This window comes from Rhopalosiphum maidis, chromosome 4, assembly GCF_003676215.2.
Source record: "Rhopalosiphum maidis isolate BTI-1 chromosome 4, ASM367621v3, whole genome shotgun sequence".
Lineage (NCBI taxonomy): Eukaryota > Metazoa > Arthropoda > Insecta > Hemiptera > Aphididae > Rhopalosiphum > Rhopalosiphum maidis.
The window spans coordinates 37,749,956-37,774,835 of NC_040880.1; the positions used below are offsets into that span (position 1 = coordinate 37,749,956).

General features: G+C 31.3%; 1 protein-coding gene across 2 annotated transcripts; it reads left to right on the forward strand.

Moving 5' to 3' along the window:
- Positions 1-1,229: 1,229 nt before the first annotated feature.
- On the forward strand, positions 1,230-24,610 carry LOC113550307 (serine/threonine-protein phosphatase 4 regulatory subunit 1-like). Of its 2 annotated transcripts, XM_026952041.1 has the most exons (15): positions 1,230-2,262; positions 7,703-7,859; positions 16,057-16,166; positions 16,244-16,383; positions 16,439-16,585; positions 17,978-18,148; positions 18,232-18,527; positions 20,759-20,860; positions 21,485-21,593; positions 21,651-21,738; positions 21,807-22,090; positions 22,158-22,319; positions 23,731-23,952; positions 24,017-24,293; positions 24,362-24,610. In XM_026952041.1, the coding sequence occupies exons 1-15, from the start codon at positions 2,193-2,195 to the stop codon at positions 24,493-24,495; spliced, it is 2,469 nt and encodes an 822-aa protein (XP_026807842.1). In that variant the 5' UTR covers positions 1,230-2,192; the 3' UTR covers positions 24,496-24,610. The 2 variants fall into 2 exon arrangements, with proteins under 2 accessions (XP_026807842.1, XP_026807843.1); XM_026952042.1 differs by lacking the exons at positions 1,230-2,262; positions 7,703-7,859 and adding an exon at positions 11,662-12,121.
- Positions 24,611-24,880: the final 270 nt, after the last annotated feature.

Sequence of the window (24,880 nt, forward strand, 5' to 3'; positions counted from 1 at the left end):
TATTTAAATTTTTTATGGCAAATGTATTGAGAAATACATACAAATTAAAAAAAAAAAATATAAGCCCTATGAATACATATAACGTTTTTATTTTACTTTGTCTTTTCTTTTATAGATTTAGATATATTGTACAATATTGATAACAAATAGTTCTTTTACTTTAATTTATTTTATAATAATTATTATTATTGTTATGTTTAAATTACTGATAATGTATGTACATTGTAATTAGATATGAAAAAACCACAAAATTTGTTATTGGAATTTATTTCCGCAGTAAAATAAATAAATAAATAAACCAGTGACCAGTCTTCAAGTTTAAAATCAAAGCATTTTTCAACTAATTTTCGTGTAGGTACCTAGACACTGTACACGCACAAAAAAAAATACACACTCATCATTGTGAAATTAATACATTTATTGGTCCACACAACATTTAAAATTACAATAAAAAAGATTGGTGATTAAAATATTATTCAAGTTGATTACGCTCTGAAGTGTTGTATAATGTTTTGTACCTATTGATTTTCAATGGATACCTACTTGAATTGATTCATCATTATATAATTTATATTCACACCCAGATAAATAAATATATATTATTATAAATAAAATAAATTATAACTCATCCCATATTTGATAAACATATAAATATACTATTACTAAATTTAACTTTGCAACAAGTACGAAAAATTTCAAATTGATAGGTACCTTAAACTTAATATTAATTTTTACTAATAAAAATAATGGTTTAAAGTAGTTTTAACCAATATTGTAATTTGCAAGTAAATTGAACCGTTGGAATCGTATCATGTTGGAGACAATTTGAGAGTGTTTATTCTTTACTCTATGGTCTGTATATTAGGTACTGACTGTACTGTATGGTTTGTGTCATTCTAAATACAAAGATATCTTGTATGAATATTGATTATATTTTCAATGGTAAAGTAGCAAGACGCTTAGACGAATTATTCACACTTAAACATTTCGTCTAAATTAGACATAAAATATAAAGTCGATTCAAATCATGAATCAATTTGTTGTCTCGACTCGTGATGTTTTTTTTACAATTAAAACTTTAAAAACTGAATGGTCTATGAAGTGCTTGGCGCGTGATAACTGGTCATCGGAATAATAAGAGCGACATCTTGTAACGAGTAAAAACACTACACGTGCGCGCGCGCATACACACACAATCTCCTTGGTAATTCATTGTACGACAGTTGACCGCCTGCGTCCGCTTTGTTTGCGTTCTGTTGTTTTGACGGTGTTTAACGCTATGGCGCGCGGCGTGTAGGCCGATAGAGCGTGTACGAGTGTATGAAATAGCAATTTTTTTTCTATTAATTACGAATTTTATATTAATTTTTTTCAATCGTAAGAGTTTTATTTATTATTTTCACCGCCAGTTTCAGTGAAAATTTTGCTTCCAATCAGAAGTACCATCCATCCGTACAAGACAGTTTTTGAAGCTCGAGTAGGTGATATCGTACGCGTCCAGTTCATTTTTTATAAAACTGCACGTCCCGCGGAACACCGGCCGACCGATTCACCCGACGGATACGCGCGAAGCGAGGACGGAGGTGGTGGCGTTGACGACTAAGAAACTGATGCTGATGAAGACCTCTTAAGTCATAACTAACGAGCGAGTGAGTCCCGAGTCCCGACAACATCGTCACGCGTCTGTCGAAAGCACAACACGCGCGCGAAAAATCCCCCCCTCGAGGCCGCTGACTGAGAGTTGCAACGGTGTATTTCGCCCGCCCCGCCATGCCCCGCCGCTGCTACCACCACCAACAACAATCGATACCGTCATCGTCGTCGTCGTGATAGTAGTAAAACGTTTTCGGTTATAATAGTACGACGCACCGTTTGTAATACGCGCATTTTTGTATATTTTCATTTTGGTTTTTGTTCCGTTTTTTTAAGGCATTTTTTCACCTAGTGTAATATTATTTAAAATATTTATTATTCTGTCGCGATTTCCGCCGTCGTGGTCGCGTACTAATTGGATTTATACTACCAATACACGTCCCCGACCGCTTCAACTGTTGACGACCCCAGTGATTATTGCCTCCGTTACGTTTTGACGTGCTGTCCATGGTGATTTGGTCGCCACATCAACTCGCTATCTGATCCGGGATATCATTTCATCGTGTCCAGAATACAGTGCGCGCCCTCAGACGCCCAACATGCACCACGCTGCTGCCATGGTTTTTCAAGAGAACAAAAGGTCGCTATTCCTGGGATCATTTGTCCAAGGTAAATTCATGTTCCATGCTTTGTACTTACTCTCTTATGTTCACCAGATTTTGATAATTTATCGTATCCAACGATACAATTGAGATCTTTCGTTCTTGATTAGTCTCTGTGTCATAATATGTCTTCATGCCAAAGTATTTCATATTGACGGCAGTATCTGTTACAGACAGTTTAATTGTTTCATTTTAACGCACATTATGGTTTAAATAGTGAATGGTACCTATTTAATATATTCATGTTTAAATTATTATTTATTTAATATGGACATTCAGTTATTAAATAGTTCTTTAGACCTAACTATAGCTTACTATCTATAAAGTATTCAATTTTTTTAATTATCATCTAATCATAATTATGAAGTATGACTACCGATATTCTTTAATTGAAAATAGATTTTAGTTGATACTTACTTAAATTGATATATTTTTATTGGTTTAAATAGCCAGACAACACTAAAAAATTACCATAGTCATAATAAATAATTCGTGTGGGCGAGTAGATATGTTTTGCATTATTGGTGTTTACTATTCCTTGAAAATGTTTTTGTATGAGGGTACATTATTTTTCAAACAATACATTTTTTATTCGTATGTTTATGTACTTAGTTGTTTACTTTAGGAAAGTTATGTTTATGTATTATACTTATAATTAATATAGTAGGTATACATTACATTCATTTTTGCATTCTCATCAAATGTAGTTACTTATATTATCTAATTGTAATTGATATCTAAAATCACAAAGTACCTACTTATACTAAGATTACTACAATATTTTTGATTTAAACTAAAACATTATAGGTAGTGATTATTCTAAAATAATTATTTTAATAGCATTACCTATACATCTTTAACAAAAATAAATTCTTCTAAGTTATTGAATTGTATTTAGGCAACTATGTCAACTAATTTTAGAACCTTTTTTCTTGTATCAACTAACTTATTATTGTATTAATACTGTTATTAGTAAATAAATACTTCTATTGAGTAAGAATACCTACCTGATTCTTACATAATGATAAGAATAATTAAAAGCTGTAAGTATATTATGCTTTACATAAGACAAACCTTGTGGGTACCTAATAAAACATTCTTATTTTTTACGAGTATTTTTATATTTTACCGACAGAGTGTTTTGTGTTATGTTTGATAACTTATTTTTTGGTTTAAGGTATTTGATTATTTGTAAAATAATGTAAACAATTAAGATATATTTTTAGAATATATAATAAAAGTCAGTAATATATAACCGCCTAACACCTAATGTTTTAACAGTTTATCAGATTATCAAGCCTATTAAAAACTATTAGGCCCGGCTCAAGTGTTTTAACACACCTAGGCAATATTGAGTTTAGCCGTCCCATACATGTAAATATTACATCAAATCTATAATACAAAAATGTTAAATGCTGCCTTAGGTGTGGACCTATGTCACCTACCTCTAAGCTGAGCCTCTGAGCCTCACTAACATATCTATTGGTGAATCTAGATTTTAAGGGGTTTTTATGTATGTTACTTATGTATATTTATTGTGAATTTAATTTATTCAGTATTACATTTATTTTCTACAAATGTTGCCTATTACAATCTTGAATAAAATATAAAACTTAAATATTATGAATTATAATTTATTTTGTTTGCTTGTTTGTTTAATAGAGTAATAAAGTACCTGTTATAACACCTATTATAAGTTATAAATGTTATAATTTTTAAATTCATACTAAAATATAAATTTCCTAACTATTTTAAACTTGATTTTAAGTTTTTTATGTAAAGAACCTTCAGCATCAGCAGCCATCAAATGTTTTTTTTAAAGTTTAATAATACATAATATATTATCTAGGTACACATCAATAGATGAGTCTAAATGATATGTACATATATTAATAATTATTTAAGAGGACACTACCCCCATCTGTCTTATCTTTGTCTTACAAACATACACTAATTGTGTTTAATAGAATCAATTGTATATTCTTAGTTTTAATATTAAGTGAATTGCCGTATTATTAAAGTTGAAGGCTAGAATATTATCTATTTTTTGTTTAAAAGTATTAGTATTTTGATATTTTAATTTTAAAGCAAGATATCTATTAAGTATCTATTATAAATATTAAAAATAGAAAATGTTTTCATCTAGCTTAAAGTTAAAATATCGAAAAAAGCTAAAACACTTAAACACTGATAATGTTTTACCTTTAACTTTGATAATAGATTAATTTACTTTAATATTAAAGCTAAGAAAGTACAAAAATACAATTGGTTTGACTGAATGCAACTTTGCTTATGTTTGTAAGATGGAGACAATAGATATGAGGGTATTGTCCTCTTAAGTGATAAGTATTATTTTTATCATGTAAGTTAGCTGCTAAAAATGATAAGCTTGGTTTGTTTTAATACGTATAAACAGTTTAGAAAATTTTTAACTTATTTAATTTAATTTCTAGGTTATTAAAACACATAATTGATAAAAATGTTTAAAACTCAATTTTAACTTCTTAAATTGTCCTATATATTATATAATAATATTGTATCATTTATAATAAATAATTTATACAAGAAATTGTATGGTATAGTTTATTATGTAAGCGTTACATCTAGATTATTATCTCAAATTAAGAATATTATATGATAAAAATAGAATAAAATTAGTGAATATTAAAAATATCTAATGAATATATAAATATGCTTTTTAGGAACTGTAAAAACAACAAAACTTATTACTGAGTTTAACAAAACCAAATTATTATAATAATAGCTTTATTATAAGAATAGCATTCATAATTAACAATTTCGAAAATAAATTACAATATTACAGCTACCCCTAAAAGCAGAGCTTGTATTATTATAAACAAAACATATGATATGTTGTTAATTTCAGCATATTTTGTCAGGTTTTTATAATTGATAAAAATGTAGATCTTTGTTACATTATCGTAAGTAGGTACATTATTTTTGTTAACAGTATCAAGATTTTCTAATGACTTGTATTTGTGCTTGATAGTTAGATTCTGTGTCAGTAAAGATGAATAATACGATTCATATTATATACATAGATTATAAGTTTAATAAATATAGTTTTCAATATTAATTAAATGATTACTTGATAATTTGTAACTCTATTTAAGGTTTTATAATAGTAGATATTTTTATTCTATACAAATAATTTAGATAATATCTAAAGACAATAATTACACTGTATAACAGATTGGTAAAATTGACGTGTTTTATTGTTATATTTCACATGCAACAAATCAAAGTTCAATGATATAATATAGGAAAAATATTTTATATTAATTTAAATCGTATTTTTTTCTTATAATTAGTGCATTACCTAAATTCCCATGTTCAAGCTAACTAATTATCTGACGTAATTATTTTTTGTTCAATTCTAAATAATTGAGTCATACCAATCTCTATTATTCACACACACACACACACACACACACTTATCCATCAGCACATTTTATCGGTTCACCGAGGCATTTTTTTCAAATATATTTTCAAGCTTTTATCATTATTTTTTATCTTCAAAGGATTTTATTGAATATTTTTATTCATTTTTCACTATATTTTAAAAACGTTTTTAAATTTTTAATAAATAGCAGCTAAAAATATTTCACGAAGTATTATATTTTCTGTAGTTTACTAGGAACTATAAAAACAGTACTTTGGTAAGATTTAATAATTTAAAAAAAAATATTGCTGCGTGTACTTGATAGATGTTTAATTTAAGTAGTATGTATGCCTAAATAAAAAAATACTAAATGTGTATTATAATTAATTTTAATATTGATTTTTTTTAAAAATAATTTTATATTTGTATAGCATAGATAGATTAGTTAAACTCCGCATCCTGATGTGAAAAATGTAATTTGATTTTATTAATATACTCTTATTACATTTTATATATATATATATATATATTATTTATAATTGATAATTGAAATGTATTCTTTAGTTTTTTCTTAAAATAAGTTATTATGTTTTTAACTATCTTTCTAAATATTACAGACCAATAATTTTGTAGCAAAACTTAACTGAAAACTAGCTAAATATAAACCTCTTGATAAGTAAAAGATTCAGTAAAATATGCTTTTAAATTTAAAACATAAACTCTTTTTGTGATTAAGAATATTTGTGTATAGCTGTCTGAAAACTTATATAATATGAAAAAGTCCCTTAAAATCCCTAGTAATAACCAATGTTTGGAGAAGTTCTAGGTGGAAGGCTGTGTATAACGCGTTTGATTTCACTTTGAACCGTCGTCTCAATTCAGATAATTCTCAATCTAAGGCGTATTTGTGGTTTCTGAACTTTGTACTTGTTCGGGGCCAGAGAAATGTAAAATTAAATAAAAACAAACGTTCGATATTATATTTATGTTTGTGCGTGCAGTGTGTAAATAGTTGCTTGGGACCATAATAATATAGTGTGTGTATACAAACATAAAAATATATATACATATATAACGCGCGACGAGCATTGTTTACATCGCGGGATTCGTGCGAGTAGGCATAACGCGTCCCCCCGATTGGACCGATTCGGTCTCCATTCTCGACGCACGTCGCACACACAACGGATTGCCGCCACTGCCGCGTTGTATATTTATTACATACACCATAATATTATATTTATATACTAACAGTAATCGAAACCGGTTTTCCGTCGAACAAATTCTTGGCATTCATTTCCCTTGTTTACCCGCCATCGTTGCCGCCGTAGATGCTGTGCTTCTGGTCCTCGCTTGGGGTGTCGGTGGTGCGTGTATTTTCAATAACTTTATTATTGGCCCAAAAGGAATGCGTTTCAGAAAATATGTGTTATATTATTATTATTGTGTGTGGGAAGATAATATTTCGGGTTGGTTTATATTTTTCTCTCTTAGGGTTCGTTCCAAATTTCTTGAGTCCGTCGCCGAGTGTCGACGACGTCCTTAGCGACAACGGTTGGACGAGGCGGCAGCGGCCCCATGTGAATGACACGTGGTGCGGTTGTGCGTCTTCGGTGTATAAGCGCCGCCGCCGCCGTAGTTGCATTGCGCGCGCTCGTAGCTTCCTAGGCGATCAATGAACCATGCAGACGTCGCTCGGCTAGCCAGCCACCTCTCTTTACCATCGTCTGGCTCCACCGCGTGCCATGCTCATCACCACACGGCAAACTTGTTTGACCACCCAAACGCTGCTGCGTTGATCGTACACATACCATGGTGTGATGTATATGTGTGTACTGTGTACATATGTGATCAGCGATCACGTAACGGGGGGTTATAAAAATAATAAAAACAGAAAATTAGGTAATTCTTGAGAGTCTCGAGACGAATGTTGCTGCAGACAAACTCGTCCATATCTTGTTTTAGTTAAAAAAAAAAGAAATATTTATGGTTATTATCTCGGATACCATTATTAATATTATATTTGGCCCATTTTGTTTTGTTACAGTCGGAGCCGGCATAGAAAGATTAATGATCCAAAATAGTGACGGGACCAGCGAAGACGAATCTATGGAAATATTCGATCTCGCAGGTAACCAACACAGTGTTAACATGCCCAGCGAAACCGTCAAGCAGATGTACAACGCGTCGGCTGAAGAAATCAGGTAACATCACATTATCACAACCAACATTGGTATCGCTCTGTATACTGTTGGAATGTATTAAATTGGCGGAGCATTGAGGGAGGGGTTAGTTTTGTGAGTCCTCCTAACCACCTGGCTTTTTTTCATCGAGGGTTCCTACTATTCTTGGAAACAGACGTATACGAGAATGCAGCTGTTTGCACCCCTCGAGTTAAAAACAAACATTGCTTTTTTTTCGACCCTATCGTATCCTCTCGACTCTCGTGCTGCATCACGTTCATACAATTACGTAGTTTCTAGACATTTTCTTCCATTCGCTGAGAACGTTAGTAGTCGTACATGAAGAATAATCATGGGGTCTTTGTAGCCGTGGTCTAAATTTAAACTCTCTTATTCGTGCCAACTGGCTACTGTTATTGCCAGACAGTCAAATATACCATACCTTTATAACTGGCTAAAATAAAATCGCAGAATTTTGCCCGTTGCCAATGGCCGAGACCCGCAGTTGGATAAGAAATTTTGCTAATTAAAAAATAAGAAATTTCCACTTGTGATTAATACATATCTAAAATTTAACTTTTTCGCGATAATTCCCATGGCATGTGGTTGTTAGCATTTGTAATTATACGAACAGAATGTGTTGGTCATGTGGTACCTTATTTCAAACTGCACAGTGTGTGCCTGGCCATTCTATAAATAACTAGACGCATCAACTCTTACTTCCTGTCTGGTACTATAACCGCTTTATTCCTTTGCACAGTTAACGTCCGCTACATTACGATTAAAAACAATAAAATTCAAAAGAACTATTTAAAAATTATATTATATTTAATTTTTAAATCAAACGAACTTTTTATTAAATATTTTAAATGCTGTCACTCTTTCCCACCTGTATTTTATACAAGCGAATATCAAGCAAATGTAGTCTTAGCACATAATTTGAGATTTTGAATACAGAGTAAAATTTATGATAAATATTGTGAATATTATGTTATTAATGTCGGTGTTTCTAAAATAAATTCAATTAAAACTATACACGGTAAGCATAAAGTTTTAATATATGATTCTGTGTAGTCGTACTCGTGTATACTTCTATAGTTCTATCTATCAATAAGTATCTATAACTAATGAAAGCACCTAATATAAAAATATCTATACATCTATTACATCTATTATTAGTTATTACATAGCGTGAATGATTGGTATTGACCATGCAGGTGCGTCGAGCGAATTCGAAGAATTAAAAACTTTGTTTGACCAGTGTGTCAGTAGTCTTCGCATCGTTTGGCATATAAATAAAGTAGGTCAATACGTCATGGCATAACAGCTAAACAGAAATACAATTTCTGCAGAATCTGTAATGAACTTATTTTTCCTTTTAAAAATAACTATTGTTTAAATTTGCGACTTCATGACAAATACAAAATAAATACATTTTTTAGGTATTTGGCAATTACTAATATTATATTATTTTTTATTTTTTTTTTAAATAAATAAATAAATTCGATGGTCTATTTATTCAGGAACTTGTGTGTATAAAATTGCAAAAGAAATAAAATACTGATGGAAAAATAATATAAATAAAAATGGCACCTATTCATTAATCTTAAAACCAATAACTGGTTGCTGAATCCGGATTTTAATGTTTTATTTTTTTTCAATCGTTTTCAATTCATGTTCAAAAAAATCTTGTAGTCGGGTACTAGGTAGGTTGAATTTAGAATAATATCCACTAGTCTTTCCAATACCTCCGTGCATTGTTCACAACTAATTTATTTTGTGCACTGAATGTCGTCTGTGTAAAGCATTCTTAAGTTTCTTAACCTGTCATTGAAATGTTGATAAATAAAAACTATATGCTATCTATATAGTATATAGTCTGAACATTTGTGATATATTTTACAAAATCTTTGTTATTTATGAATTTTTTCAAGACCACACGATTTTTATCAAATAAAGTACTATACATGTTACTGTTTATTTCAAAATCTTTTAAAGATATTATTTTTTGTTTTTGCATTTGTCAATATTTATGTCCTTGTTTGTAAGAATCCCCATCAATGTGTACTTTCCAACAAAGAAATAAGTGTTTTTATAAATTTAATTTTTTTTCTATTGATATATGAATATAAACAAAACCATGTATACACATAATTTAAACATGTTGCCATACGATAAATAAATAAATAAATTTAAACAAGTATTTTATTTCAAGTGTGGACGAGGATAGATCATTTTTAATTAAAATTAATTGGTGTTATGTAAATAATTAATATTAGGTTTACTATTTGTTTTTTTATTAGTATTATTTTCAATATTTAATCCACGGGAGATTGTTTTCGTAATATCTCTCAATCTTCATCTATAAAAAAAACGTTTTGCTAAATTTGCATCATGATTTATATGATGGTTAACAGACAGATAAATTAACTATATCATAATCATTATTTAAATAAATAATTATTCATTTTAAATCATCAACATTTATGTACTGTTCAAAACCCATACATAAATCCACTGTATGTCTGTTTAAAGAATTTATTTAACAACATTTATTTTAAATAATGAAACAATTGGTCGTGATTGTCTTTTAATGAAAAGTCTGAAATCCATCAACGTTCTTCCTTGATTTATTGTTTACTTGTAATTTTGTCAAACCTTTTACCATGTAGTACGAAATATGACGTATATATTATGAATATAATATGCCTATTATTCATTTTTACTCGTTGCTATAATACCCACAACAATTTACAGACATGAGGTTTTTTTTTTAAGTATTTAAATTCTAGTTTGTCGGCCACACGCGCCGGCGTTGAATGTGTTTTTGATTCGTAACGAATAAAAAATAAAAATGCGTCGTCGACTGATTTTGGACATCTGCCAAAACGAGGCGCCGCACGTTCTATACATGCAAAAGCCCCGCGTGCGTGACTCGTTTTAACGTCGTTGTGACTGATCAAAAGAACCGACCTGACCATAACGACGGACGACGACAACGACGACGACGTTGAAAAAAAATATAAATAAAATAACATACGAAATTAAATGAATGAAAAAAAACTCGAGTCGGCCGTGTGGTGGTGCTCGTCTTTACTATGAGCGGTGTGTGTCGTACGCACAGCGTGGTGTAGTATAGACGATAATAATATGAAAGAGTGATGTCAGCTTTGGCGCGCACGAATGATTCGTCGCTGGGCAGGACGGGGAAAACGCAACTACCTACCAGGGCGCGGCGCGAGTCCCTCCGAAGAACACAGACGCGCGCATCCCGTCCGTGGTGGTGTGTAGTTCTTCACGGTCGTCGCGTGCCAATAATCGATTTCCCCCCGCGCGCGCGCTGCCGCCGAAAGCGTCCCGCGGCGGAGAAAGCGCGTTGGGTGACGGGGCCGCCCTTATTTTTCCGGGCGTTTTCGCACGCACGTCGTTTATCATTGACCGCCGGCCGAAAAGGGCGGCCCCGCCTAGCGTACGCGACCGGTGTTTATTTTGACGTCGGGTACAACTCTGATACGTAGTTGCCGGTCTCTATTTTACGCACGCGTGCTCGCCGCCCTCCGGACTGACGCACGTTGGCGGCACTGTAGTCGCACCGGATACCCGGCCGTTGGTCCCACTGGACCCGGTCCCCGTTTGTATTTTTATTTCGTTTAGTTTGGTTCGGTATTTTTTTTTTCATTCCCCCCCGTAACCGCCGCCAAGCTTACGCACGCACACGTACGACCGGCCTGATGAGCGTCGCACAGTTTTTTTTTTTTATTTGTACACGTTCACGTGAGCGCGCGCGCATTCCACCGCGAGTGTGTGTGCGTCGGTCGCTTTCTCATTTCTCTTTCTGGCGGTACGCTCCGCCGCCGCCGGCCTTCGTTGTTCACACGACCACCGCCATATAGCGTCGTAGTTGTAGTGTAGTGTGTGCCGTCCGCGCGGATCGTGTGTGTGTGCAGTCTTGTCGCGCCGCCTTGCCCGCCTTTTCGCTTTCTCTGCGCGCGCGCTCTAAACCTCCGTGTGCCACAGTACACGCGTGTTTTTCCACTGGAAAATCGTCCGTGTATTTATTACGAGCAGTTTTTGATTTTATGATTTGTTTAAAAAAAAAAAAATGTTTTTCTCATTAAATCATTGAATTTGTATTAACGTACTATAACTTTTCATGTTTATGATATCTGTTCGCTGTTCTGTGTATGTTTTTCGATTATTCCTGCGCAGGTGAACTGCATTAAGACCAGTTGCAGAGCGCAATGCGCGATCGTACTGTAATCAACTCAGTCGTGTCCGGCAAGGTAAGAAGACGTCGTTTTATTCACTCATTTCGGGGACCACGTTTCCCGCGTTTTTCTCCTTGCCCCACTCGATTCCCGATAATGTGCGTCTCATTATTTCAATAGTAGTGGAACGTTGTGATACGATTTACGAGTGCGCACGAGGCTTTCGTGTAACTATCGTAATTTCCGATACGATTTTTGACCGAATGTATGATGTTGGGGTACGACGCGGCCGAATGACTATTAACTTTTTTTCTACGCAGTAACTAACTCGACCGGCCGACAATGAACCCGCTCGTTTGTTGTGACGGTGTGCCGTAGCCAGTAACCAAACGGCGGCGTTCCTGACCCCTTCTAAAACACACCTCATCGTTCGTCCTCATGAATGAACCGCCGTTTGTATATGTATATATGTGCGTGCGTGTGTGTAATGTGTATGCATGTGCGTGCGTGCTCGTTGCACACATGAAAACAGTGATGTGTGGGGGGACCAACTCGCACACATGTGTTACATGCCGTGGTCACAGACGGATTTGACCTTTTTCGTCGCTTACCGCCACCGTTTGAGGGGAAAACAATTATATTATAATACGATCGTCGTCGTGTGTCATGTGCGTCGTTCGAGAACCGGATGGAAAATCGTCCGAATGCTCAGACTGCCGCAGCTGCCGCCGGAAGTGTGTTGCTGGAGGCAGGCGCGTTTTTTTTTAAAACAAAACATTTTTTTTATCCTTCTGGCGCGCTGTGCAGATGGCCAGTCGCACTCGCACACAACATTCCTGCAGTGTTCCGTGGCGTCGCCACTATCACTAGGATGGCGTTCGGGACGTAGTAAAACGGTGCGGTCTCACCACGTGGTTCGATTTGTGGGCGACAGGCTTTAAAGAATTGATGATTTTAAAGGAAAAAAACTAAAATAAATTCATAATTCCTGTAATGCACCCGCTATTTTATCATCGTAGTTGGTCGAGAACAATATTGCCGTTTGTTTATCTTAGGTGTAAATCGCAGAGCGGCATAAGTCCGCGGTGGCGAGTTGCCCACGCTGAAAGCTCGTGTACTACATCGGCTTCGCGCGGTCATGGTTGTAGTGTGTTCGGGTTGTCGGTGACGGGGACCAGGGGCAACGGTGTCGACGTGCTATTGGAGGGAGAAAAATAATTATCGATCGCGCGGGGATTCCGTGTGTCAGTGTCATCCCGCCGGTAGTGAGTACTGAGTAGTAACTACCGACTACTATTATTATCGACGGGGACGTTTTACGACAACGCCCGACGACTTTATTATTATTATTATTGTTATCATCTTCGATACTCGTTTCTTTGACCTTTGAAATCAACCCCTTGTATATTTTCGTAATAAAGACGGACAGCAGACAGGCAGAAACATTTTATCGTCGTGTTCCGGACTCGTAAATGCGCATACTACTACTACGTAGTAAAGACATATATATCACTACAAAACGATAATGTAGTTTTACGACTGAAACGTTTTGTTTTCGCTAGTATGCGCGCGCATCAGATTAGTCGCCAATGTCTAACGGCCGCGCGCGAACATGAATAGCACAGACTGCGATTTTGAACTTGAAAATCATGTGCGTGTGTGGTCGCGTAGACGGCGCGCGTGTTGACTGTGTCTGTGTACATTATGTACGCACACGTTGAATATCGTCGTGTGCGCCCTTCCATTTTAGTATCAATCCATCACGAACTATATAAACGTTTCCACGTTCGTATATTGTACGTGTGGGACAATACTATTTATCGTCTACGTTCGATGATGATGATGATTATTATATGAAATAAATAAACCACGTGCGCGTTTTTTCTGTTTAAACTATTATCGTAGTTACGTCGTCGGCGCGTTCTCCGACGATGACTTGGAAATAATAATAATAATCGTATCATCCGCGTTTAATTTAGAGCCGTTGACCTTGAACCGGCCCGTCGGCGGTACGTCCTCTTATGCCCCTCCTATGTCTCCCTGCATGGGCTTACAGTGGCATCGTTACCGTCGAGGTGCTGCCCTTTTGTTGATGTAATTCGGTTCAAATGTGCACCGCGTTGCACTCTCTGGCTAGCTGTCTGTCTGACTCGCAGGCTCGCTCTTCCCCTTTCCTGTGCGGGTTGGTTGGTAGTCCTGTGCGTGTGTGTGCTCCGTACGTTTGGACCGAATGTGTGTTGTAGTCATCGTAAGAGAGAATTATTACGATCAGGAACGTACACACACACTGCATATCTCAACCCCTGTTACTACGCGTTATTATTATTATGTTTAGAACGCCCACCACACCCTAAAAATGTAAACGCTGCCGCCGTGACGTTATATTATTATATTTTTTTCCCTTTCATTCGCAGATCCCTCCTGGTCGTCTATACCCCAAAATATACTCGATGAATAATTCGGTCGATATAATATCTAAACATTCAATATAGCTTTGGTTTTCTATTTAATTATTTATACCAATGTTTTTTCGAAATGTTTTCCTCTTACCTCTTACATTTTCTTACGCTACCTAAAATTATTGTTACGCGTAGTATATAGGTATATGAGCCGATTAGAATAGATAATACCTACTGTTTTTTTATTAACTAGTTAAAAAAATATTATTTCCTATGCGTTAGTTGATTTATGATTATTGCACTGCGTTTTTTTATAATTTATATACACTGTTGTATTTGATGTAAATAACGTGCGTCGTGTTCATACTTGATATTTCTAATCGATGAAAATCTTATGGTATTGTGGTTTTGAGACCTTAACATACGCGGGGTGGCGTCAATGTTTGGATACTGATGACTCACATTTTATCAATCGGTGGTCGTCGTTACTCATTTCAAACATTTTCATACGTGACATTTATTTTATTTATATCCATCATGTGTAATTTTATGGTTTGTCCATCAGCAACGCCCACCGGTTAAAATGACGCGTTAACAACGAAATAGAAAATGTATTTCCGCCTCAATTGATCGAATGTTAACAAAAGTTTTGAAATGTCCGTTTGGAATTGACATCTTTCATTTTTTACGATTCTTTTACTTACAATCAAATCCCATTAATTGTTTTTTATTTATACTATTTTTCGTAAATTTATATTGTCATTTGCGTAATTCAATATTTAATTTGTTTTAATGTAAACGGAATTTTGAATGAACTAAAATTGAAGAATTGCATTATTGTGAACTTATTTATTATTTTAATTTTATGTTATCATTCTATTACTTTTTTAATTCAATATTTATTATTTACATACATCATTTGTATTTTATACTTATTCAATTCAATATTTTTAATTTAAAATGAATAAAATTATTTAAAACTTATATAAAATGATGCGAGTGATAAAAATAATGAAAATGTTATATGCAATGTTTGCTTTTCTCAACCAATGATTATCATGTATCAATAGTGTAACTTCTCTTAGTAATTTTATCAATCACTTGTATTAAAACTATTTTATCACAAATAAAATATTTATGTGTTATTGTTATGCATTTATTTTGATGTAGGGCTTCGACCTATTTTCTGCTCATTTTCTACTTATGAAAATTGATCATAATAAATAGGTTATAGATACTTAATATTTATTACCTATTACCTATTTATTCTGTTTATTTAAGGACATGTATTGATTTCATGTTTTAGCATAACTTTGAAATAAAATTGTAGAACTCTATATAAATTTAGTATGATTCTCTCTGCATGAGCCTATGTAATATGTTAACATTTTGAAAGTTGATATTAAAAACTTTTCATGAAGTTATAATTTAAGGGATACATTTTTAGAATTTTTTGAATAGTTAAAATTTCTTCAATGAAATGTTACCTAATTTATTTGACTCATAAAACTAAATGATATAGTTTTAATGAAGAAATGCAGTGACTCATTTGTATATAATAAATTATGATTTTTTTTTAATTTTAATTCTATTTTAATTGTTTGTATATAGGAATACCACTCCAAAATTTATATCAAGCTGTATGAAATTTGTGATAAAGGATCATCTAGAAATGATTCCGGACATACTCACTGTGATAGAAAAAATGACAAAAGACGAAGGTATTTATTTTTTCTTGAACGTAATGTATATCTTTTCTATTTGTATTTCAAATGTTCTAACTATTATAATATTACAGACAAACTAATGCGATTCGATACGGTCAGCACTGTTGGTTATTTATGCACAATTTTTCACCAACATGAGAACCTCAGATCTTATATACATTCTTTCTTACTCCCAGCTATTATCAAAGCATTATCTGATCCAGCAGAACAGGTAAATTAATATAATTCCATAAAATAAATAGTGAATAATATTTTTATTGAAATAGGTAATAATGCGAGCTCAGATGGTTCTCACTTACATTATAAGTAAAGGTGTGATCGACAACAAAACTATTGAAGACATTGTATGTCCAGCACTTATATTAGCTGCCAATTCCACAGATGATCTCCATGTACAAAATAACATTGTTACGGTAAGTAATTGTGATTCTTTCATTGTTTTTATTTCTACATACACAATATTTAAATTATTAAGTTTTTAAATTTAAAATTATATTTTAAGAATAATTCCATTTTGATAATTTGATCGTTGCCTGTTGAAAGACATGGGTAGTGAGATGTGGTATATTTATGATTGTCTCACTATCTTGTCTTTCATGTTGCATCGATTTTAAACAACAGCAAATTTATTTGCCTTTGGAGTCGATCTGTTGCCGTCAAAGCGGGCTGTCGTAGAGTGTTCATTTTCTTTGACTATCACAGCCAGCTTTGATGAGCACCGGATCGATATTGGTCAACCGTTTTCAAATCTACCTAATGCCCAACATAGGCCGTCAAAATGGATGTGAAGTGTTTTTTTTTACTGTTCATATCACAGCCACTTTGATGAGCCGATGTGTGTGGTACAATCGACTGATCTTCCTTCATTTTATTTTTGGTGATAAGTATTTTAATTATATTTTTTTCTTTTTAACATTGTTTAAAATAATTTATGATTATTTTATTTAGATTACATTATGAATTTTTTATGTAAAGGAATATGCATTGTTATTATGAATTTATAAATTCTGTAGAAAAGCCTAAAACTAATAAAAGTCAATATTATTATATAATAGTATTGTTTAATCATTAATATTACACTTAATTATAAATTATTAGCAGTTATTTTATATTGATATAATATAAAATAAAATTATTATATTATTTTACTAATACTTTATTTTTGTATTATGTTTATTAGTATTTAAAATATATTTTTAAGGAACAATGTTTATGTATAATTTAATTATTATCAAAGAAAACACTTATGATAAATTAAAATGTATTGACTATTCCAGTATGATAATAATTCGAAGGCGTCCAAATGGTCAAATCGGATGTGACGTGTTGATATTAATATTCATATCACAGCCGTTTTTGACAATTTTGGCGGCTAATCGTAGTCTTCAAATCAACTGTTTATTGACTTGAGATGCTCACAAAGTAACTGTGAAATGTTGATATATTGAATCATATCACAGCCAGCTTTGATGAGCGTTACGAGTTGAGATTTCTTCATGGAGCGGCCATCATTTCATTGATAACTGAGGAATTGTGGTTCTCGTCAAAGTGGTTGTGACACGTTCTGGTTTTCGTTTTAAATTCAATTAATATCGTATCACAGCCAGCTTTGTATGAGCGCTGCAGTTTCTACAATCTATATCTTTTTTTGTTCAGGATTGTCATAACTGTTAATATTTATATAATAATATTTTTCATTATTAATTATTTTTAATTTAAAATTTAAGAATTATTTTTAATTAATATGTATATATATATATATATATATATATATATTTTATCATTTTTTTTTTTTTTTTTATCAGTTAGTAGGAAAAATTGTCCTTAAAATAAGTGACAACGTGCTGTGCAAAACTGTATTGCCATTCCTAATCAACAAAAGCCATAGTGATTGTATATATGTCAGACTTGCTGCTTTATTGAGTTTTCCTGAACTTGGCCATGCATTAGACATGGACCACAAAATTAAAGTATTGGTAAGTTAATTTTGTTTTTAGTTTTTATCATTAAGAAGGTATTTTTATTTGCTTAATTATTCTTATTTATTTTGTATTTATAGTTGCCTCGTTATTTTGAAATGTGTAATGATCGTGTAGGCACTATTCGTAAAACATGTGCTGACATTATTACACCATTATCAGTATGTTGTGATGATACTTTGAGGCGAGGTCCTATAACTGATGCAGCTGGACAATTACTTAGTGACAGTTGTAAATTTGTAAGACAGACAGCTTTAGAAAACTTAGGTCCATTGATTACGACCTATGCAAATCCTGCTGTTACATCATTGGTTACTACTCGTACTTTTATACTAATGATGGTCAGCAATTTCACTGATGATTTACATTATATTACGTAAGTTCAATTTTATATTTAAACAGTTTATATACACATATGCATAGCTCTATTCCTGGCTTTAGAAAAGTCCCCATCTGGTTTTCAGTACATAAAAACATTACTGTTAGTAAATTATAAATTTAAATATGATGAATGGTATGTGTTATCCATGGTTCATGTTTTATCTGTAACATAGTGATGGTTAATCATCCAAATTTATCTGATTCGACTACTCATTGGTTATAACCACTTCATATATGGAATATGTTTCAGGTATGTATTGAGTATGCATGGAGTGGTTGGATGATAATTTTAGTTTTGAATTGATTACCACACAATTTATAGAAGTATATAATGAAATAATTTTTGTTATATCCTACCTAACTATTTGAGTTTTATCTATTCTATTCAAATTTTAAAATATACCTATTCATTATTCGTATGTGCACAATCAAGTCATTTGCTAACTTAAATTCCTTTTACCCATGTTCATAAATATGTTACGTGTGTATCCCTACTCAGGTTGAGGAGAGAGAATACATTATATACAGACCTTATTCTCATTCCTTCTCCAGTCTATATAATTATTATTGCTGATTATAAAAATATTATTTTCCCTTTCCATTATAAAAGCCTGCACAATACTAATCCCATAGACATTAGAGGAAGGATGCAATTGGTTACAGACAACAGCCATAATGCACTCTGTACAAAGATAACAAATATCTTGTGTTATACATATAAAATCAACATCATTTCTGTTTGGAGTGCATTCTGGTAGATACCACACTTCCAAAATACTTATAACACAATTCAATGTTTTTTCTTTAAACTTCCTAACTTTAACTAATCTTTGGTATAAGCCATAAGACCTATTGTGCAAACATTTACGGTCTGAATCACAGATGATATTACTTATCCTTTATAATATTTAAATATTGGTCATATTTATGATACTGAATGTTGTCCAGGTATAATATTTAATGGGATTATTAAAGATGATATATATGTATAAAATAAATGTATAACTTCATTATATAATAAGCAGTGAGGAAATCTAACTAAATAACATTCTTAGCACGCAAATTAGACTTTGAAAAATTCATTTTATATGATATATTCTTTAAGGCTTAACACATTCGCTGTAGATGGTGCTAAATGGTGTCAATTAACAATGTTCATAATATATACTTATTATATGTTGAATGGTATCATCTACCTTGTTATTATATGTATTGCAATTTGGCCAAAATCACTATTAAACTAATAGTTTTTGCTCTTTTAGCGCCTTCTACAAGTTTTTATTTTATGTGTTTATGCAAGTCGTTGATGTTTTAAATTTTTTAATTTTAAAGGGGTTTTTTTTTATTTAAACAATGTTTTTTTACAGTCACAACAAATATACTTAAATATGATACACAATTTATATGTTGATCTATGACAAATAAATAATGTGATGCCTACCTTAAATTATATTTATGATTGGTTGAGAAAATAATATTTTTCTAACCATTTTTATTTATTTACGGGACTAGGGGATAAGAGACTAGTCCTTATTGTGTTGTCGAGTTGTTCTCATAACCAGGTTAAAGATTAATATTAATATTTGGATTAGGCATCTCTTTCTCATTGAGCACGTGCCTAGAAAAACCTCCTTTAGCTCCTGCGATATTTATTACCAATAAATATAATTATTAAGAGAAAAATAAAAGGATAATCGCTTATAGTTATAATAATAATAAAAATAAAAAAAATAATTAATAGTACTCTATCCAAATCGCAGGGGCCCATTATACCACTCTCCAGAGCTTCAAAAAAGTTTAAGACTGCCTTAAATATATTGTTTAAAATAAATGTTTAAAGCACATTGATGGTTTCATATTCTTCGTTATTATTAATATAACTAACAACTGAATTCTAGCATTTACGTAGCATGTTTTAATTTATGTCGTGTGTTATAAGTTTATAAGTTTTTACTATTATTTTTTTTTACTTAAACTTAATCTTTTTTTAAATATAAAATCAAATAATAACTTTGGCTTGAATGCTTTCACAAATCACAATATTTTATATGTTATTTCATGTAATATATTTTTGTTCTGCAGGATGAATTTTTTTATAAATATTCAAATCAACTATATCTTGTATATGTATTCTATTCACTCTTTTTTAAAACATAATTCTTAAATAAATACACTTCTGTTTAAAATGTATTATTAAATATTTCTAATTGTCAATAACTTTTTCAGTATGAAGTGTCAAACAAGTCAAGAATACTTTAAAGCTACAGAATTGTTAATGGATCGAGAAAAACCTTGGTCAAATGAAACAACAATGAAGAATGATAATAAGTAATATATTAATGATCTTTTAGATAGTATGTTTATAATAATTGCTTTTTGACGTGGTTTGAAATATTTTTTATTTATGCAAATTACTATTTATACCTATATTTGAGTTTTCTAATAAAAGTATTTAATATTTTTATAAATTACTAATTATCAACATTAGGTGAATTGAAACCAAATCAATGAATTAAATTATATTTAAAGAGAATACTTATTATAAGTAATTGTTTATGAATTTTAGCCTATTTGCTTGTCTTGGTACCTTAATTATTAGGTAGTGCAAGTTTTCTAATAAGCTTATACTAAATATTAAATCAATATTATTCACAATTACTTTTTATCTATAAAAGGTGAATTGAAACCATATTGGTATAATAAAATTTTATTTTTTAGAATATTAATGTATTTAAATTCTATCCTTTACATTGAGTATTTGATAATATCTGGTTAAGTTGAATTGTTTAAGTAATGTAGTTTTCTAACATGATTATACTAAATGCTAAATAAATATTTAACTAGTATTAATCATAGTAACTTTTTATTTTGTGGCTACAAAAGTTGAATTGAAGCAATATCGTTAATAATTTTATTTTTATAAATACATGCTTAATGATCTTTTATCTTTAGATTTTGGGTTGCTGATTATAATGTTAAGACTGAATCTGAAGAATTATATAGCACTTTTGCATATTGGAGAGAACCCATCTGTGATACAAAATCATCTTTTAGTTTTGAAGTAAACTTATATTTTTTGTTTATTTAATATTTTTTCTGAACTTATTTTCTATTGCAGAATGATTGTGATGATAGGGAATCTGAAGTTGAAAGACTTCAAACCATGATACCAAATAAGTTATGGTATGTGCCGATGAATAACAATTGTAAGTTGCATTAAATAAATCAATAGATTCCTGAAATTGTAATTTTTTTAAATAATATATTCTTTTAGCTAATTTGAATTGCACTGAAATGAAAAAATCTGAGTTTGAAGTTAAACCAATTTTAGAAGAAGGTAATGGAGATTCTAAACCTTCAGCTACTGAACTCAATGGCCATGATCTAGTTGTACCTACGTTATTGCTTGATCATTACGCTGACATGGCTGGTGCATTTGATGACAGTGATCTTGCATCTCAATGTGCATGTATGTTACCCGCAGTGCTTGTTACTATAGGTCCTACTCACTGGCCATTGCTCAGACATACTTACTATGTTTTAGCTTCACACAGATCTGTATGTTGCTTGAAAATCTGTTAAGTGATATTCAAATCATAATATTACTTCTAATTTTAATTTTTAGTGGAAAGTGAGAAGAAAGGCTGCATCTTATATTCATAAATTGGCTATTTACATTGGTGAAGAAGCTACATCCAGAGATCTCTTACCTATATTTGAGTCTCTTGTATTGGATTTGGATGAAGTACGGTCTGGTGCCATAGACAATTTTGCTGCTTTTCTTAAGGTAAATTAATATAAAATAATGATTGGTGAGGTAATCAACTGTATCTGGTATTAAAGTGATTATCTATGATAACCCTATTCTAATAATTATATCTTGCCAAAATTTACCATACTAGACCTAGATTTTTATTAATATGATGAAAAACTTATGGTCCGTGTTTCATCTGATACCTCAGTGATGAATACTTTCCAAATAATTTCTGAGTTTAATACATTAAAATCCAAAAGATCATATTTATTTTACTTGTTAACAATTGTTAAGAAAATTTACTTATAATATGATGAAAAACTTATGGTCCGTGTTTCATCTGATACCTCAGTGATGAATAGTTTCCAAATAATTTCTGAGTTTAATACATTAAAATCCAAAAGATCATATTTATTTTACTTGTTAACAATTGTTAAGAAAATTTACTTATAATATGATGAAAAACTTATGGTCCGTGTTTCATCTGATACCTCAGTGATGAATACTTTCCAAATAATTTCTGAGTTTAATACATTAAAATCCAAAAGATCACATTTATTTTACTTGTTAACAATTGTTAAGAAAATTTACTTATAATATGATGAAAAACTTATGGTCCGTGTTTCATCTGATACCTCAGTGATGAATACTTTCCAAATAATTTCTGAATTTAATACATAAAAATGCAAAAGATCATATTTTTTTACTTATTGACAATTGATAAGAAAATTTATTTATAATATGATGAAAAACTTATGGTCCGTGTTTCATCTGATACCTCAGTGATGAATAGTTTCCAAATAATTTCTGAGTTTAATACATTAAAATCCAAAAGATCATATTTATTTTACTTGTTAACAATTGTTAAGAAAATTTATTTATAATATGATGAAAAACTTATGGTCCGTGTTTCATCTGATACCTCAGTGATGAACTTCTACCTAAATTTTATCTGATTATAAATTTAATGAATATTAAATAAAATATATATCACTTATAATTAATGTAACATAAGATTAAGTAAAAATTTTCAAAATGATCTTATATGACAGGATGTCGAATGTCTTTGGGTTACGCGTTAAAGACAAATGATTTAACATTAATAACATTCATGATTGGTATGACAATAATTTTTTAAATGGGGGGGGGGGTCCCTTTAGTTAATTTGGAATAAGCTATTATTTTTCTAAGTATAATAGAAAGTTCGAATCTTTTATAACTGATAACTTTATTTTGTAGTAAATAGTAATAACAAGGAACTGTTTACTCTCTTTTTTTATTTTCATTAAATGCAATCAAACAATAAAATAAAGTAATTTTGTCATTATGTGTCATATGTTTTCCATACCTATTATATAGATAGTTAAATTTAATTCAACATGAGAGAAAGATGATCATTCACCAACACATGTAAATTATTAATATATTTTTTTTGTTATATTAGATGTTATCCGTGACTGTACGTAGCGATTTGGCACCTATGATGTGCCGATTTTTGAAAACAGATTACGAATGGAACTGGCGTTTTCGACAAAATTTCTGTGAACAATTAGCAGAATCTTTACACTTATTCACACCACTTGATATGTATCATCATATACACGAGGTGTGCTTGTCCTTACTCATGGACAGAATATCATCTGTTCGTCAGTCTGCTTTATCACTGGTAATGAATGTTTATCACTTATATTAAATTTCAATGACCAAATTAACTGTTTTTGTGTTATTAGGTTCCTGAACTATTGGTGGTACTTAATAAAAATCTTAGTTTAAAACGATTGATGTTGAATGAACTAGTTGCACGTTTTGGACGAGCAGACTTGTGGAGTAGACGACAAATGTTTGCCCAAATATGCTCATACATATTAAACTACGGTGACCGGTGTCTATCTACAGCAGATTTCAATAATGAATTAATGCCTTGTTTACTTAACTTGGGTTCTGACCGTGTACCAAATGTTCGATTAATGGTAGCCAAAACTCTCTATACTCAAGTTGTAAATAACTGTAAGTGAAAAAGAAAGCAATATAGTTAACACTTATCTTATACTTATATATATATATATTCATTACAGCGGTTTTTATGGATCTACAAAATCCTCAGCATAATGTACTCACTGAAACTCTTACAAGGTTAAGAAGAGATGAAGACCGAGATGTTCGTTATTTTGCTGATAGCAACCGGGGATTTGGTATTAGTGCTAATTAATTAATATTAATTTACATGTGCGATTACTTTTATATACTTTTAATTTTATAGTAACAGTTATTCACAATAAATTTTATTCAAAAATGGCTGTGCCAACATTATGCATAATATGAAAAATAAAAACTTTATGTTTATTATTTATAAAAAAAAACTTATTATTTTTATTGTTATTATTATTATTGTATTAATTGAGATATATACATATATCTCAATTTATAAATATATTTAAATATATATTCAGATGAATAACATTTTATTTTTGCAATATAATATTTTAATGTTTTTATTATTGACCAATCTATGCTCCTACTGAATGGTTATTTCCTTTTATTTAGTTTAATTAACAACTACATAAGATCAATTATTAAAATAAAGAAAAATATAT